Source organism: Anolis sagrei, chromosome 8 (genome assembly GCF_037176765.1).
Source record: "Anolis sagrei isolate rAnoSag1 chromosome 8, rAnoSag1.mat, whole genome shotgun sequence".
NCBI lineage: Eukaryota > Metazoa > Chordata > Lepidosauria > Squamata > Dactyloidae > Anolis > Anolis sagrei.
This window is the reverse complement of record NC_090028.1, coordinates 3,684,224-3,702,023: the sequence shown is the minus strand read 5'-3', so window position 1 is coordinate 3,702,023 and position 17,800 is coordinate 3,684,224. Positions and strand designations below refer to the sequence as shown.

Genomic DNA, 17,800 nt, shown 5'->3' with positions numbered 1-17,800 from the left:
GAGTTGTAGTTGCTGGGATTTATAGTTCACCTACAATCAAAGAGCATTCTGAACCCTACCAACGATTGAATTGGGCCAAACTTCCCACACAGAACCTCCATGACCAACAGAAAATACTGTGTTTTCTGGTGGTCTTTGGTGACCCCTCTGAAACCCCCTCGCGACCCCTCCGAGGGTCCTGACCCCTAGGTTGAGAAACATTGCGCTAGAAGCAACTTACAGTTTCTCAAGTCGCTCCTGACACGAAATAGGTTAAAAAAAAAAACAAACCCAAAAAATAAGACAAGAAATAAACATTAAATCATTTTATAATACGGTAAATATTTGTCACATTTGTCTTTTTTAAAAAAAGCAGCAGATTAATATAATATAATATAATATAATATAATATAATATAATATAACTAGTGGTCCCCTGGCACGCGTTGCTGTGGCTCAGTCTGGTGATATGGAAAATAAAGTAATTAGGAAGTGCTGGTATCTAATATATGTAATGTCTTTATGCTTGTGGCTAAACAGTATTTCTTGGTGTTTCTTTGTCAGCGTTGATGTGGAGATTTTCTGGTTTGCCTACTCTGGAACATGCAACATATAATTGTCCATCTTTAGGAGTCCCTTTCAAATCTATAATACTTTATCTCTGTGTGTGTGAATCATATATACCTATCTATATCTATGGCTGGATGGCTCTCTGTCAGGAGGGCTCTGATTCCATTTTCTTGCCCTGGTGAAGGGAGTTGGACTGGATGGCCTTAAGTATTTTCTGTTGCTCATGGGGTTCTGTGTGGGAAATTTGCCCCAGTTCTGTCATTCGTGGGGTTCATTCAGAATAGTCTTTAATTGTAGGTGAACTATAAATCCCAGTAACTACAACTCCCAAATGCCAAGGTCTATTTCCCCCAAACTCCATCTGTGTTCATATTTGGGCATATGGAATATTCATGCCAAGTTTGGTCCAGATCTATTACTGTTTGAGTCCACAGTGCTCTCTGGATGTATGTGAACTACAACTCCCAAACTCAAGGTCAATGCCCACCATATGCTGCTAGTATTTTCTGTTGGTCATGGGAAACCTGTTTGCCAAGTTTGGTTGAATTCCATTGTTGGTGGAGTTCAGAATGCTCTTTGATTATAAGTGAACTATAAATCTCAGCAACTACAACTCCCAAATGACAAAATCATAATTTTTTGAGTGATGGTCACTCCTGGTGTTGGGAGACGTTTTGTTGCCAAATTTGGTGTGATTTCGTTCATTGGTTCTTTTGTTTTTAAGGTACTCATGATGCACAGAGCATTTTTATATATATAGATATATAATATAATATAATAAATATAATATATAAATCTATATAAATAAAAATGTAATGTTCATTTTTGAGACACCAAAATGCATATTGGCCAGTGTGTAATAATAATAATAATAATAATAATAATAATAATAATATGTCCTGGAACTGGAGCTGATAGGGGAAAAACTATGTCATTTTGGACTATACCCAGAAACAGGGTTAACCCTTGAAACACCAAAATGCATATTAGCTAGTGTAGAATAATAATAATAATAATAATAATAATAATAATATGTCCTGGAACTAGAGCTGATAGGGGAAAAACTATGTCGTTTTTGACTATACCAGGAAACAGGATTAACACTTGAAACACCAAAATGCATATTAGCTAGTGTATAATAATAATAATAATAATAATAATAATAATATGTCCCAGAACTAGAGCTGATAAGGGAAAAACTGTCATTTTTTACTATTATTATTATTATTATGGTAATAATAATAATAATAATAATAATAATAATAATAAATCACACAGTCCTAGACACTTGGGGAAAATATTAATAATAATAATATGTCCTGGAATTAGAGCTGATGGGGGAAAAACTGTCATAATAATAATAATAATAATAAATCACACAGTCCTAGACACTTGGGGAGTGTTCAACTTGTGATTTTGTGATACAAAATCCAGCATATAGATCTCATTTGCTGTGACATACTGTGGTTTTGTGTCAATAATAATAATAGGCGAAAACTATGTCATTTTTGACTATACCCAGAAACAGGGTTAACTTTTGAGACTTCAAAATGCATATTGGCCAGTGTAGAATAATAATAATAATAATAATAATAATAATAATAATAATAATTGCAAAATGCATGGTGATGCTATGAAAATTGGTATGCACGCCATCAGGTGCGGAAAGTCTGTCTTAAAGAGAGAAGCCGGGGTTAAGAACGTGTTCCCGACACTTAGAATATTCAGTGCTTCTCTCTCTTCTTTTTCTCCTTCTTCCTAAGCGAAAGCCTCTCCGAAAAAAGGAATAATTGCTCCCAGAGGGACCAATCCGCAGGTTGCAGGGCTCTTTTCCGGCACTTGACTGCGATGGAGCCTTGGAGGAGATTCCCAGCAAAACCCAAGCGCAAGCTTGTGGCGGAATCAAGGGGTCGGCCCTCCTGCGTCAGAAAACACCCGAGACGGAACACGTTGTCCCCACAAGCATCATAAACAAGGAGGAAATTTTGAGAAAGCAAATTAATTCGGATTTTTCTCATGCGCAGGAGGAAAAGACAGGGCGCTGCCCCCGAGAAATAATTAATTACCTGGAATTATATTAGTTATGCAGAGTAGTTGCAAGTTGAATGCAAAACTCGGAACGCTCACGAGTTTTGCAACCCAAGCGAAGGAATTGGTTTAAGAACTCCAAGCAAAAGCCTTCATTCCTCCTTAGACTAAATATTTATTCTTCTACTTACCGTGGGATAGCACTTGGTTAATTACCTAATTAGTGCCCTGCACTTTCTTTGCTATTGAGACCCTAAGCTGGTGCAAAATGCCCGATTATTACAATAAATAATGAAAATAAAGCCATTAAATGTGAGCCAAATAAACAAACCACATTCGTGGAAGACAGACAGCCTAAAAGCCTTCCTTCATCCCCCTCCTTTCTTTCCCTCCTTCCTTCCTCCTTACTTCCTTCTCCTTCCTCCCTCCCTTCCTGTTCTTCTTCTTTTCCTTCTTTCCCTCCCTCCCTCCCTTTTTCCTTCCTTCCTGTCCCTCCCTCCTTCCTTCTTCCTTTCCTTCTTTTCCTTCCTCCCTTTCCTCCTTCTTTCCCTTTCTTCATTTCCTTCCCCTTCATTTCCTTCCCTCCTTCCTTTCTTCATCCAACTCCTCTCTTTTCCTCCTTCCTTCCTCCTTCCTTCCGTCCTTCCTCCCTCTCTTCCTGTCCCTCCTTCTTTCTTTTCCTTCCTTCCTGTCCCTCCCTCCTTCCTTCTTCCTTTCCTTCTTTTCCTTCCTCCCTTTCCTCCTTCTTTCCCTTTCTTCATTTCCTTCCCCTTCATTTCCTTCCCTCCTTCCTTTCTTCATCCAACTCCTCTCTTTTCCTCCTTCCTTCCTCCTTCCTTCCGTCCTTCCTCCCTCTCTTCCTGTCCCTCCTTCTTTCTTTTCCTTCCTTCCTGTCCCTCCTTCCTTCCTTCTTCCTTTCCTTCTTTCTAAGATATAAATACAATATTAAATGGAAGGGACAGTCAAGAAGTAACGAGAGAAGGAGGGAAAAAGGGAAGGAAGGAAGGAAGGAAGGAAGGAAGGAAGGAAGGAAGGAAGGAGAGAAGCAGGAAGGGAAAGAAGGAAAGAAAGAAAGATAGAGAAGCAAGGAAGGAGAGAAGGAAATAAAAAAGTGAAAGGAAAAAGAGAGGGAAGGAAGGAGAGAAGGAACAAAAGATAGGGAGGGAGGGAGGGAAGGAAGGAAGGATGTAACCAAAGAGCAAAGAAAGGGAGGAAAGAAACAGGTAGAGATGGAAGAAAGATGAGAGATAGGGAAAGAAAAAGAGGGAAGGAAGGAAAGAGGGAAGGAAGGAGAGAAAGAGGAAGGAAAGGTTGGCCACAGCAACACGTGGCGGTTATACAGCTAGTCTATATAAATAAAAATGTAATGTTCGTTTGTGGGATTAACAGAACTCAAAAACCACTGGACGAATTGACACCAAATTTGGACACAAGACACCTAACAACCCAATGTATGTCCTTCACTCCAAAAATTGATTTTGTCATTTGGGAGTTGTAGTTGCTGGGATTTATAGTTCACCTACAACCAAAGAGCATTCTGAACCCCACCAACGATGGAATTGAACCAAACTTGGCACACAGTTCTCCCATGACCAACAGAAAATACTGGAAGGGCTTGGTGGGCTGTGTCCTTTGGTATTGGAGTTGTAGTTCACCTACATCCAGAGAGCACTGTGGACTCAAACAATGATGGATCTGGACCAAACTCTACACGATTACTCAATATGCCCAAATGTGAACACTGATGGAGTTTGGGGAAAATAGAATCTTTGCATTTGGGAGTTGTAGTTGCTGGGATTTATAGTTCACCTACAATCAAAGAGCATTCTGAACCCCACCAACGATGGAATTTAACCAAACTTGGCACACAGTTCTCCCAGGATCAACAGAAAATACTGGAAGGGTTTGGTGGGCAGTGTCCTTTGGTTTTGGAGTTGTAGTTCACCTACATCCAGAGAGCACTGTGGACTCAAACAAGGATGGATCTGGACCAAACTCTACACGAATACTCAATATGCCCAAATGTGAACACTGGTGGAGTTTGTGGAAAATAGAATCTTGACCTTTGGGAGTTGTAGTTGCTGGGATTTGTAGTTCACCTACAATCAAAGAGCATTCTGAACCCCACCAACGATAGAATTGGGCCAAACCTCCCTCACAATCCCCATGACCACCAGAGTGGGCCACAGCAACGTGTGGCAGGAGACGGCTAGTATTATATAATCTCATGTGGCTGTTTCATGTTGGATACGCACACAACAACAATGACGTCTTCCTTTCTCCTCTTGCTGAGGAGTCGCCTTCACTTTCTATTTCCCCCAAACCCAACTGATAGGGAAGGTGTGGATTTGGCTTTTCTTCCACGCGTCACACCCTTTTCGCTTGCAGTTCCTGCCAATTGTGCGAAGTGAGTTTTCACAAGGGAGGAAAGTGTGGAAAAAAGAGGTCAACTTGCACCTTTTTCCCCTCATCTGTGAGGCAAAATGTGCTGCCAGAAAACTCTGGTGCCAGCGAAACCCAAGAAAATAAATTTTCACTTCTCTTCCTCAAGGGAAAAAGTCTGAAAATTTCAGCAACATGGCCTTTTGAATCAAAGGGCTGTGGTTGCAACTCATTCTTAGTAACCATCCTTGAGTAGATTATCCTGTGAATGCATGGACATGATATTGTACCTGTTGGAGTTCAGCCTGTGATTGTGTCTAAAGATCAGGGTACTCTGGTCGCTTCAGGAGCCAGAGAAGCAGATGGCGGAAACAGAAGAACGGCCTGCCTCAGTGGAGCGTGCTTGCTCCATCCATGTTCAACATCTACACAAATGACCAGCCACTGCCAGAAGGGACAGAGAGCTTCATCTATGCTGATGATCGTGCCATCACCGCTCAAGCAGGGAGCTTTGAGATGATTGAACAGAAGCTTTCCGAAGCTCTAGGTGCTCTTACTGCCTATTACAGGGAAAACCAGCTGATTCCCAACCCATCTAAAACACAGACATGTGCCTTTCACCTTAAGAACAGACAAGCATCCCAAGCTCTGAGGATCACCTGGGAAGGAATCCCACTGGAGCATTGCAGCGCACCCAAATACCTGGGAGTCACTCTGGACCATGCTCTGACCTACAAGAAGCACTGACTGAACATCAAGCAAAAGTGGGTGCTAGAAACAATATCATACGAAAGCTGACTGGAACAACCTGGGGATCACAACCAGACACAGTGAAGACATCTGCCCTTGCGCTATGCTACTCTGCTGCTGAGTATGCATGCCCAGTGTGGAACACATCTCACCACAGTGGATGTGGCTCTTAATGACACATGCCGCATTATCATGGGGTGTTTGCACCCTACACCACTGGAGAAATTACACTGTTTAGCCGGTATTGCACCACCTGACATCCGCTGGGAAGTAGCAGCCAATAGTGAAAGGACCAAGGCAGAGACATCTCCAGCCCATCCCTTGTTTGGGTATCAGCCAGAACGTCAACTTAAATCAAAAAATAGTTTTCTAAGATCTACAGAGACACTAGCTGGAACACCTCAGCAAGCGAGAGTCCAAAAGTGGCAGGCTCAAACCCAGAACCACAACCAATGGCTGATACCCAATGAGAGACTCCCCCCTGGGCACACAGAAGACTGGGTGACTTGGAAGACACTGAATAGACTGCGCTCTGGCACCACGAGACGCAGAGCCAACCTTCAAAAATGAGGCCACAAAGTGGAATCCACAACATGCGATTGCGGAGAAGAGCAAACCACTGACCACTTGCTGCAATGCAACCTGAGCCCTGCCACATGCACAAGGGAGGACCTTCTTGCGGCAACACCAGAGGCACTGGCCTAGCTGCAGAAATTAATGAGCCAGTAGATAGAAGGCATGTTTTCAGTCAGCACACGCAAACAAACCAATCTCTCAGGCGTTCTGCTAGAGATTGATAACAGAGTCAAGGCTGAAACGAAACCCATTCCTGGCTGCTTGGGACATAAATAGATTAGGGGATAAAAGTGCCAAATACAGAATCTGTAGTCAGACGAAGCAACGTTGGGATTGAGTCAAGACATCTTTCCTGGTCCTTGGAAGCCTTGCATTGGATAGATCCATGTGTTAAGTGCCTTGTCTGATTTATGATTCAAGTTTTGGAGTTTGACAGTGATTTAGAGGAGATGTAGTTCACCTGCATTAGGAGAGCACTGTGAAACTAAACAATGGATCTAGACCCAATTTGGCACAAATACCTGATATGCTCAAATTTAAATATTGGTGGGGTTTGAGGGGTGTGTGTGTGATTTTTTCATTTGGGAGTTGTAGTTGCTGGGGTTTATAGTTAACCTACAATCGAAGAGCATTCTGAACTCCACTAATGACGGAATTGAACCAAACTTAGCACACAGAACTCACATGGTGAACAGAAAGTACTGGAAGGGTTTGGTGGGCATTGACCTTGAGTTTTGGAGTTGTAGTTCACCTGCATCGAAGAATAAGTAGAGAAGGAAGAAAGGGGAGGAACAGGAAGAGAAAGGAAAAGGGGGGAAGGAAGGGAAGAGGAAAAGAAGGAAGGAAGGAGAGAAGGAAAGCAAAAAAGAGAAGGAAGGAGAAAGAAAGGAGAGAAAGATGGAGGGAAGGTTGGCCACATCAACGCTTGGCGGGTACAGCTAGTCTATATAAATAAAAATGTAATGTTCATTTGTGGGATTAACATAACTCAAAAACCGCTGGACAAATTGCCGCCAAATATGGCCATACGACACCTACTAACTGAAGGAGTGACCATCACTCAAAAAATTGATTTTATCATTTGGGAGTTGTATTTGCTGGGATTTATAGTTCTCCTACAATCAAAGAGCATTCTGAACACCACCAATGAGGGAATTGAACCAAACTTGGCACACAGAACTCCCATGACCAACAGAAAACACTGGAAGGGTTTGGTGGGCATTGACCTTGAGTTTTGGAGTTGTAGTTCACCTACATCTAGAGAGCACTGTAGACCCAAACAATGATGGATCTGGACCAAACTTGGCACCAATACTCAATATGCTCAAATATGAACACTGGTGTAGTTTGGGAAGAATAGACTGTGACATTAGGGAGTTGTAGTTGTTGGGATATATAGTTCACCTACAATCAAAAAGCATTCTGAACACCACCAATGAGGGAATTGAACCAAATTTAGCACACAGAACTCCCACGAGCAACAGAAAATACTGGAAGGGTTTGGTGGGCACTGACCTTGAATTTTGGACTTGTAGTTCACCTACATTTAGAGAGCACTGTGGACTCAAAACAATGATGGATCTGGACTAAATTTTTCACAAATACAAATACAAATGTGGACAATGGTGGAGTTTCGGGAGAATAGAACCAATGAACGAAATCACACCAAATTTGGCAACAAAACGCTGCACAACACAAGGAGTGACCATCACTCAAAAAATTATGATTTTTTCATTTGGGAGTTGTAGTTGCTGGGATTTATAGTTCACCTACAAGCAAAGAGCATTCTGAACCTCACCAACAATAGAATTGGGCCGAACTTCCCACAAAGAACACCCATGACCAACAGAAAATACTGTGTTTTCTGATGGTCTTTGGCGACCCCTATGACACCCTCAGGGGGCCCGACCCCCAAGTTGAGAAATGCTGCTATAAAATATTATACATTTCCAAAGCTGTTCCTTGTTTCTTAGTTCTTGAAGTAAGAAAAAAACAACCAGTGACCCATTTCTAGGCAAACTGGGTGGGATGTTAAGAAATGTGGCATCTCATTTTCCCTCTTGTATTCAAGGTGAGCTTCTGAAGATTGTTTTTATGGAGGTCAAGACAAGAATGCGATGCTAAAAGGACTCCTTTGTTCAACTCAGCAGAAAACAGAGGACTGCATGTATCTGCCCTCAATGCCGTTTGGATTTAATGCAAGACGGATCCGAAAGATGCAATACTCGCCCCGAGACCTATCGGAATAACCTCGAAGATAATCAACGGGTTACAAGACAGAAAGCTGCAAATAAAGAGGCAGGAAGATTGCTTCCAATTCTTTGCTCGTCCGGATGTGTGCAATCTTCGTGGTTGCCCTTGGGAGGAAAGGAAACGTCCAGATAAAGCAAAAGGTGTGAGCCGTAATCCGTAAGAGAGCTCCGGAGATAGAGAAATGTAACACCGACAGTTCTACGACGGCGGCGGCAACTCAATCTGATAGCTTAAGCCCCGGCTTTCGGAAATGGGGAAAACGGAGGCGGGTGACAAGGAATCAAGATCTGACCTCTCCGAAGGCTGGAAATGCCACCGCCGAGGAACAGATACGGCGAATGTGAAAAAAGCACCCAGGGAAAACAAGGCGGAGAAGGCTCTCGCTTTCTCTCTCCGCTCAACGTCCTCTCCGCTTTCAAGACAAACGTTCCATTCGTTCCCCCTTTTTATCCCACTTACGGTATCGATTGTTCAAAAGGCCGGAGTGGAAACTTGCCCTGGAACCAGAGGAAGGCAAAGGGATTATATCTAAAAGGATTATAAAATGATAGCAAAAGAGCTTCGCCGGAGGAGGTTGGGAGAGGAACACAATGCTTTCAAGGGCAGAGGAGAACATGTTGACATGCTCATATCCAAAGGGATTGGAGGTAACATTCAAAGCCATCAATGGCTCAGGTTTCCAATAATTATAGTTATAGACCAGTGTTTCTCAACCTGGGGGTCACAAGGGGGTACCAGAGGGGTCGCCAAATGTCACTGTCTATTTCACCCAAACTCCACCAGTGTTCACATTTGGGGATATCGAGTATTCGTGCCAAGTTTGGTCCAGATCCATCATTGTTTGAATCCACAGTGCTCTCTGGTTGTAGGTGAACTACAACTCCATAACTCAAGGACAATGCACATCAAACCCAAATCCATCATTGGTGGAGTTCAGAATTCTCTTTGATTGTATGTGAACTCTAAATCCCAGCAATTACAACTCTCAAATATCAAGGTCTATTTCCCTCAAACTCCATCTGTGTTCATATTTGGGGATATCGAGTATTCATGCCAAGTTTGATCCAGATCCATCATTGTTTGAGTCCACAGTGCTCTCTGGGTGTAGGTGAACTACAACTCCAAAACTCAAGGCCAATGCCCACCAAACCTAAATCCATCGTTGGTGGAGTTCAGAATTCTCTTTGATTGTATGTGAACTCTAAATCCCAGCAACTACAACTCCCAAATGTCAAGGTCTACTTCCCCCAAACTCCACCATTGTTCACATTTGGGCATATGGAGTATTCGTGCCAAGTTTGGTCCAGATCCATCATCGTTTGAGCTCACAGTGCTCTCTGGGTGTAGGTGAACTACAACTCCAAAACTCAAGTCCAATGCCCACCAAATCCAAATTCATCATTGGTGGAGTTCAGAATTCTCTTTGGTTGTATTTGAACTCTAAATCCCAGCAACTACAACTCCCAAATGTCAAAGCCTGTTTCCCCCAAACTCCACCACTGTTTCCCTTTTGGGCATATTGAGGATTCATGCCAAGTTTGGTCCAGATCCATCATTGTTTGATTCCAGTGCTCTCTGGATGGAGGTGAACTACAACTCCCAAACTCAACGTCAATGCCCACCAAACTCTTATAGTGTTTTCTGTTGATCATAGGAGTACTGTGTCCCAAGATTGGTTCAATTCCATCGTTGGTGGGGTTCAGAATGCTCTTTGATTGTAGGCGAACTATAAATCCCAGCAACTACAATTCCCAAATGACAAAATCAATTTTTTTGAGTGAAGGACATACATTGGGATGTTAGGTGTCTTGTGTCCAAATTTGGTGTCAATTCATCCAGTGGTTTTTGAGTTCTGTTAATCCCACAAACGAACATTACATTATTATTTATATAGACTAGCCATCCCCTGCCACGCGTTGCTGTGGCTCAGTCTGTGTATATGTGTTTTGTGTGTATATATGTGTGTATATCTGTGGACATATTTGTGTATATATGTGTTTTGCGTGTATATATATATGTGTGTGGGTGTGTGGGTGTATATATTTGTGTATTTGTGTGTTTATATATGTACATGCATATTGTGTATATGTGTGTGCTTGTCTATATGCATATTTGTGTGTATATATGTATGTATGTGGATATATGTATGTGTGCATGCGTATATGTATATATGTGTGTATATATATGTATGTGTGTATATGTGTATATTTGTGTGTGTGTGCATATATATATACATGTGTATGAATGTGTGCATGTGCATATGTATATGAGTGTATGTGTATATGTATATATGGTGTATTTTTATGGTTTTTAAGTCTGTTCTGCTGGGGTTTTGTGTGTGTGTGTGTGTTTATGGGTGATGGACACTTATTGAACTGTTAGGTGTCTTGTGTCCAGATTTGGTGTCAATTTATCCAGTGGTTTTTGAGTTATGTTAATCCCACAAACGAAAATTATGTTTTTATTTAAACAGACTAGCCGTAGCCTGTCACACATTGCTGTGGCCCACATGGGGGTTCTGTGTTGAATGTTTCGCCCAATTCTGTCGTGGGTGGGGTTCAAAATGCTCTGTGATTGTAGGTGAACTATAAATCCCAGTAACTACAACTCCCGAATGTCAAGATTCTATTTTCTCCAAAAGTGTTTACTTTTGGGCATATTGAGTATTTGTGCAGAGTTTGGTCCAGATCCAACATTGTTTGAGTCCACAGTGATATCTGGATGTAGGTGAACTACAACTCCCAAACTCAACGTCAATGCCCACCAAACTCTTATAGTGTTTTCTGTTGGTCATGGGAGTTCTGTGTCCCAAGATTGGTTCAATTCCATCATTGATGGAGTTCAGAATGTTCTTTGATTGTAGGTGAACTATAAATCTCCGCAACTACAACTCCCAAATGAAAAAATCAATTTTTTGAGTGATGGACATACATTGGCCTGATAGGTGTATTGTGTTCAAATTTGGTGTCAATTCATCTAGTGGTTTTTGAGTTCTGTTAATCCCACAAACGAACATGACATTTTTATTTATATAGACTAGCCATCCCCTGCCACGTGTTGTTGTGGCCCAGTCCGTGTATATGCGTTTTGTGTGTGTAAATATGTGTGTATGTCTGTGTACATATTTGTGTATATGTGTGTGTGTGTGTATAGATTTGTGTATTTGTGTGTTTATATATGTACATGCATAGTGTGTATATGTGTGTGCTTGTCTATATGCATATTTGTGTATATATATGTATGTATGTGGATATGTATGTGGATATATGTATGTGTGCATGTATTATGTGCATGTGTATATGTATATATGTGTGTGTATATGTGTATATTTGTGTGTGTTTCTGCATATATATACATGTGTATGAATGTGTGCATGTGCATATGTATAGGAGTGTATGTGTATATTATTATTATTATTATTATTATTATTATTATTATTTACTTTATTTGTATACCGCTGTTCTCAGCCCTTAGGTGACTCACAGCGGTTAACAACAAGAACAGCAAAAAATTAATGCTACCATAACACGGTATAAAAAACAGTTAACAACATAACATATTATAGAAAAGTATACAATTAACAACAATATACAATTAACACCAATAGCCATTCGCTAGAGTCTCATCACTAAAAACATGATCCAGATCCGTCATCCATTGTTCCATTCCTATGTTCATTACATTCATTGCACTGACTATTTGAATGCCTGCTCAAACAACCAGGTCTTCACTTTCCTGCGGAATACCATTAGAGATGGTGCTAGTCTAATGTCCGTAGGAAGGGCGTTCCACAGCCGAGGAGCCACCACCGAGAAGGCCCTATCTCTCGTCCCCGCCAGCCGAGCTTGAGAAGCAGGCGGGATCGAGAGCAGGGCCTCCCCGGAAGATCTCAAAGTCCTGGTGGGTTCATAGGCAGAGACGCGGTCGGATAGGTAGCTTGGGCCGGAACCGTTTAGGGCTTTAAAGGCCAACACCAGCACTTTGAATTCAGCCCGGTAGCCAGTGGAGTTGGCGCAGCAGGGGGGTTGTATGCTCCCTGCGCTCCGCTCCTGTTAGAATCATGGCTGCCGAGCGTTGGACTAGTTGACGCTTCCGAGCCGTCTTCAAAGGCAACCCCACGTAGAGAGCAGTCTAAACGGGATGTAACCAGAGCGTGGACTACCGTGGCCAAGTCAGACTTCCCAAGGTACGGGCGCAGCTGGCGCACAAGCTTTAGCTGTGCAAATGCTCCCCTGGTCACCGCCAAAACCTGGGGTTCCAGGCTCAGCGATGAAAAATATGGTGAAAAATATGGTGTATTTTTATGGTTTTTAAGTCTGTTCCACTGGGGTTTTGTGTGTGTGTGTGTGTGTGTGTTTATGGGTGATGGACACTTATTGAACTGTCAGGTGTCTTGTGTCCAAATTTGGTGTCAATTCGTCCAGTGGTTTTTGAGTTCTGTTAATCCCACAAACGAACATTACATTTTTATTTATATAGATGTGCAAAAAGAATACATTTACAACAACCTGAAACTCAAACACAGTGCTGCTCCCACGAACTTCGGATAAGGGGTGCTCAACCTATTTTGTGTGTGTTGCATTTCCACTTCTTCGTGCCTCACATGATGGGAAGTGTGGCTAATGTGCCACTGGGAATCCCTCGCCAAAGGCAAAGCCAAATGGGCCACGGACCAGAAAGGCGCCGCTTCAATTATCGAACAGGGAAAAACAACAACAACATCAAAACCGCGCAGCAAACAGAAATTGAAACCCATAAAGAGAGCGGGCGACACTTGCCGCAGCCAAGTTCTAATGGAATCGTCCCCGGCCTTTTACGGCTCTCATAAATACTCATGTATGCAACAGGCACAAGCGCAATATTCGCAGCCGTAAAAGCGGCTTTATTGGGCGCCATCAAGCAATCATAATGGCTATTAGGTATAGTTTCTGTAAATTACATAAAAGGCGATGGGGGGGTGGGTGTTCTATATCACTCGAAAGCCACACCTAAAAGCAATTGTCATTTCATAATATGGAGGGAGCTGATGAAACTCCAGTGGCGGCGTCATAAAACAATATGCCCGACACAACCCCGGAACGAGCGCAATGGAAAGGCGAGTAAATCAGCGTCATAAATGTCACTTACCTTTCCAGCTCGTATTCCTTCATTCCCACTTTGACGGCTTTCATGACCTGTGGTGTCACAAACACGGTAACACATGTTCAGAAAACTAAGCCGTTATGTACAAGTCAATAATACGCTTAACTAATTAAAAATGTGCCATGTTATCAATAGGGAAGTCATGCTCCCCATGCTCTATTCTGCCCTGGTTAGACCACACCTGGAATATTGTGTCCAGTTCTGGGCACCACAATTCAAGAGAGACATTGACAAGCTGGAATGTGTCCAGAGGAGGTCGACTCAAATGATCAAGGGTCTGGAGAACAATCCCTATGAGGAGCGGCTTAAAGAGCTGGGCATGTTTAGCCTGAAGAAGAGAAGGCTGAGAGGAGACATGATGAGAGCCATGTATAAATCATAGAATCATAGAATCAAAGAGTTGGAAGAGACCTCATGGGCCATCCAGTCCAACCCCCCGCCAAGAAGCAGGAATATTGCATTCAAATCACCCCTGACAAATGGCCATCCAGCCTCTGCTTAAAAGCCTCCAAAGAAGGAGCCTCCACCACACTCCGGGGCAGAGAGTTCCACTGCTGAACGGCTCTCACAGTCAGGAAGTTCTTCCTAATGTTCAGATGGAATCTCCTCTCTTGTAGTTTGAAGCCATTGTTCTGCGTCCTAGTCTCCAAGGAAGCAGAAAACAAGCTTGCTCCCTCCTCCTCCCTGTGGCTTCCTCTCACATATTTATACATGGCTATCATATCTGCTCTCAGCCTTCTCTTCTTCAGGCTAAACATGCCCAGTTCCCTAAGCCGCTCCTCATAGGGCTTGTTCTCCAAACCCTTGATCATTTTAGTCGCCCTCCTCTGGACACATTCCAGCTTTTCAATATCTCTCTTGAATTGTGGTGCCCAGAATTGGACACAATATTCCAGATGTGGTCTAACCAAAGCAGAATAGAGGGGTAGCATTACTTCCTTAGATCTAGACACTAGGCTCCTCTTGATGCAGGCCAAAATCCCATTGGCTTTTTTTGCCGCCACATCACATTCCTGGCTCATGTTTAACTTCCTCCCCATGAGGACTCCAAGATCTTTTTCACACGTACTGCTCTCGAGCCAGGCATTGTCCCCCATTCTGTATCTTTGCATTTCATTTTTCCTGCCAAAGTGGAGTATCTTGCATTTGTCACTGTTGAACTTCATTTTGTTAGTTTTGGCCCATCTCTCTAATTTGTCAAGATCGTTTTGAATTCTGCTCCTGTCCTCTGGACTATTGGCTATCCCTCCCAATTTGGTGTCGTCTGCAAACTTGATGATCCTGCCTTCTAGCCCTTCATCTAAGTCATTAATAAAGATGTTGAACAGGACCCAGCCCAGGACGGAACCCTCCTGATGGCACTCCACTCGTCACTCCTTTCCAGGATGAAGAGGAAGCATCGGTGAGCACTCTCTGTGTTCGTCCACTTAACCAATTACAGATCCACCTCACCGTAGTTTTGCCTAGCCCACATTGGACTAGTTTCCTTGCCAGAAGGTCATGGGGGACCTTGTCGAAGGCCTTCCTGAAATCCAGGTACGCTCCATCCACGGCATCATTCCCCGCATCTACCCAGCTTGTAGCTCTTGATTTCAGTAAGGCCTTCGACAAGGTCCCCCATGACCTTCTGGCAAGGAAACTAGTCCAATGTGGGCTAGGCAAAACTACGGTGAGGTGGATCTGTAATTGGTTAAGTGGACGAACACAGAGAGTGCTCACTAATGCTTCCTCCTAATCTTGGAAAGAAGTGACAAGTGGAGTGCCGCAGGGTTCCGTCCTGGGCCCGGTCCTGTTCAACATCTTTATTAATGACTTAGATGAAGGGCTAGAAGGCAGGATCATCAAGTTTGCAGACGACACCAAATTGGGAGGGAGAGCCAAGACTCCAGAGGACAGGAGCAGAATTCAAAACGATCTTGACAGATTAGAGAGATGGGCCAAAACTAACAAAATGAAGTTCAACAGTGACAAATGCGAGATACTCCACTTTGGCAGGAAAAATGAAATGCAAAGATACAGAATGGGGGACAATGCCTGGCTCGAGAGCAGTACGTGTGAAAAAGATCTTGGAGTCCTCGTGGACAGCAAGTTAAACATGAGCCAGCAATGTGATGTGGCGGCAAAAAAAGCCAATGGGATTTTGGCCTGCATCAATAGGAGCATAGTGTCTAGATCTAAGGAAGTAATGCTACCCCTCTATTCTGCTTTGGTTAGACCACATCTGGAATACTGTGTCCAATTCTGGGCACCACAATTCAAGAGAGATATTGACAAGCTGGAATGTGTCCAGAGGAGGGCGACTAAAATGATCAAGGGTCTGGAGAACAAGCCCTATGAGGAGCGGCTTAGGGAACTGGGCATGTTTAGCCTGAAGAAGAGAAGGCTGAGAGGAGATATGATAGCCATGTATAAATATGTGAGAGGAAGCCACAGGGAGGAGGGAGCAAGCTTGTTTTCTGCTTCCTTGGAGACTAGGACGCGGAACAATGGCTTCAAACTACAAGAGAGGAGATTCCATCTGAACATTAGGAAGAACTTCCTGACTGTGAGAGCCGTTCAGCAGTGGAACTCTCTGCCCCGGAGTGTGGTGGAGGCTCCCTCTTTGGAAGCTTTTAAGCAGAGGCTGGATGGCCATCTGTCAGGGGTGATTTGAATGCAATATTCCTGCTTCTTGGCAGAATAGGGTTGGACTGCATGGCCCATGAGGTCTCTTCCAACTCTTTGATTCTATGATTCTATGATTCTATGATTCTATCGAAGAAAGAGATCAGATGAGTCTGGCATGACTTGTTTTTGATAAATCCATGTTGACTATTAGCGATGACTGCATTTGTTTCTAAGTGTTTGCAGACCGCTTCCTTAACAATCTTTTCCAGAATCTTGCCCGGTATCGACGTGAGGCTGACCGGACGGTAGTTGTTTGGGTCGTCCTTTTTTCCCTTCTTGAAGATTGGGACCACACTGGCCCTCCTCCAATCTGCTGGAACTTCTCCCGTTCTCCAAGAACTCTCAAAGATGGTTGCCAATGGTTCCGAAATGACTTCCGCTCGTTCCTTCAATACTCTTCTAGGGTGTAGTTGATCTGACCCTGAAAGGGGACTTGGACTCATTTAGAGCGGCCAGGTATTCCTGGACGACTTCTTTCCCAATTTGGGGTTGGATGTCCTCCAATCCCTCATCCACTCCATCTTGCTGAGGTTGAAGACTCTCTTTTTGTGAGAAGACCGAGGCAAAGAAGGCATTAAGTAGTTCTGCCTTTTCCCTATCCCCTGTCAGCATTGCCCCATCTTCTCCTCGAAGAGGTCCTATCGCCTCCTTGTTTTTCCTTTTTCTACTGACATAAGAATAGAAGCCCTTTTTATTGTTTTTAATGTCCCTGGCAAGTCTGAGCTCGTTTTTTGCTTTAGCCTTGCGGACCTTTTCCCTACAGGTCTTGGCTATTTGTTTGAATTCTTCTTTGGTGATTTCTCCTTTTTTCCACTTCTTGTGCATGTCTCTTTTGTGTCTTAGCACAGTTAGTGCTAAATATGTGAGAGGAAGCCACAGGGAGGAGGGAGCAGATCAGGGGTCTGGAGAACAAGCCCTATGAGGAGCGGTTTAAGAAGCTGGGCATGTTTAGCCTGAAGAAGAGAAGGATGAGAGGAGACATCATAGCCATGAATAAATATGTGAGAGGTAGCCACAGGGAGGAAGGAGCAAGCTTGTTTTCTGCATGTTTTGGTGAAGAAGCAAAATGCACCTCCTTTGTGCACATTATGCATCTCATGTCATAGAATCATAGAATCCTAGAGTTGGAAGAGACCTCATGGGCCATCCAGTCCAACCCCATTTTGCCAAGAAGCACCCCTGACAGATGGCTATCCAGCCTCTGTTTAAAAGCTTCCAAAGAAGGAGCCTCCACCACACTCCGGGGCAGAGAGTTCCACTGCTGAACGGCTCTCAGAGTCTTCCCTGGAGACGCAATGGAACAATGGCTTCAAACTACAAGAGAGGAGATTCCATCTGAACACGAGGAAGAACTTCCTGACTGTGAGAGCCGTTCAGCAGTGCAACTCTCTGCCCTGGAGTGTGGTGGAGGCTCCTTCTTTGGAAGCTTTGAAACAGAGGCTGGATGGCCATCT

General features: G+C 43.4%; 1 protein-coding gene across 1 annotated transcript in view; it reads right to left on the bottom strand.

Annotated features, from left to right (window-relative positions):
- Positions 1-17,800, bottom strand: part of PEPD (peptidase D) — a 210,081-nt gene that overhangs the window by 100,358 nt on the left and 91,923 nt on the right. Inside the window, exon 9 of the mRNA XM_060788158.2 lies at positions 13,665-13,711. Within this exon, the coding sequence (XP_060644141.1) occupies positions 13,665-13,711 (47 nt within the window). The remainder of the gene's footprint in view (positions 1-13,664; positions 13,712-17,800) is intronic.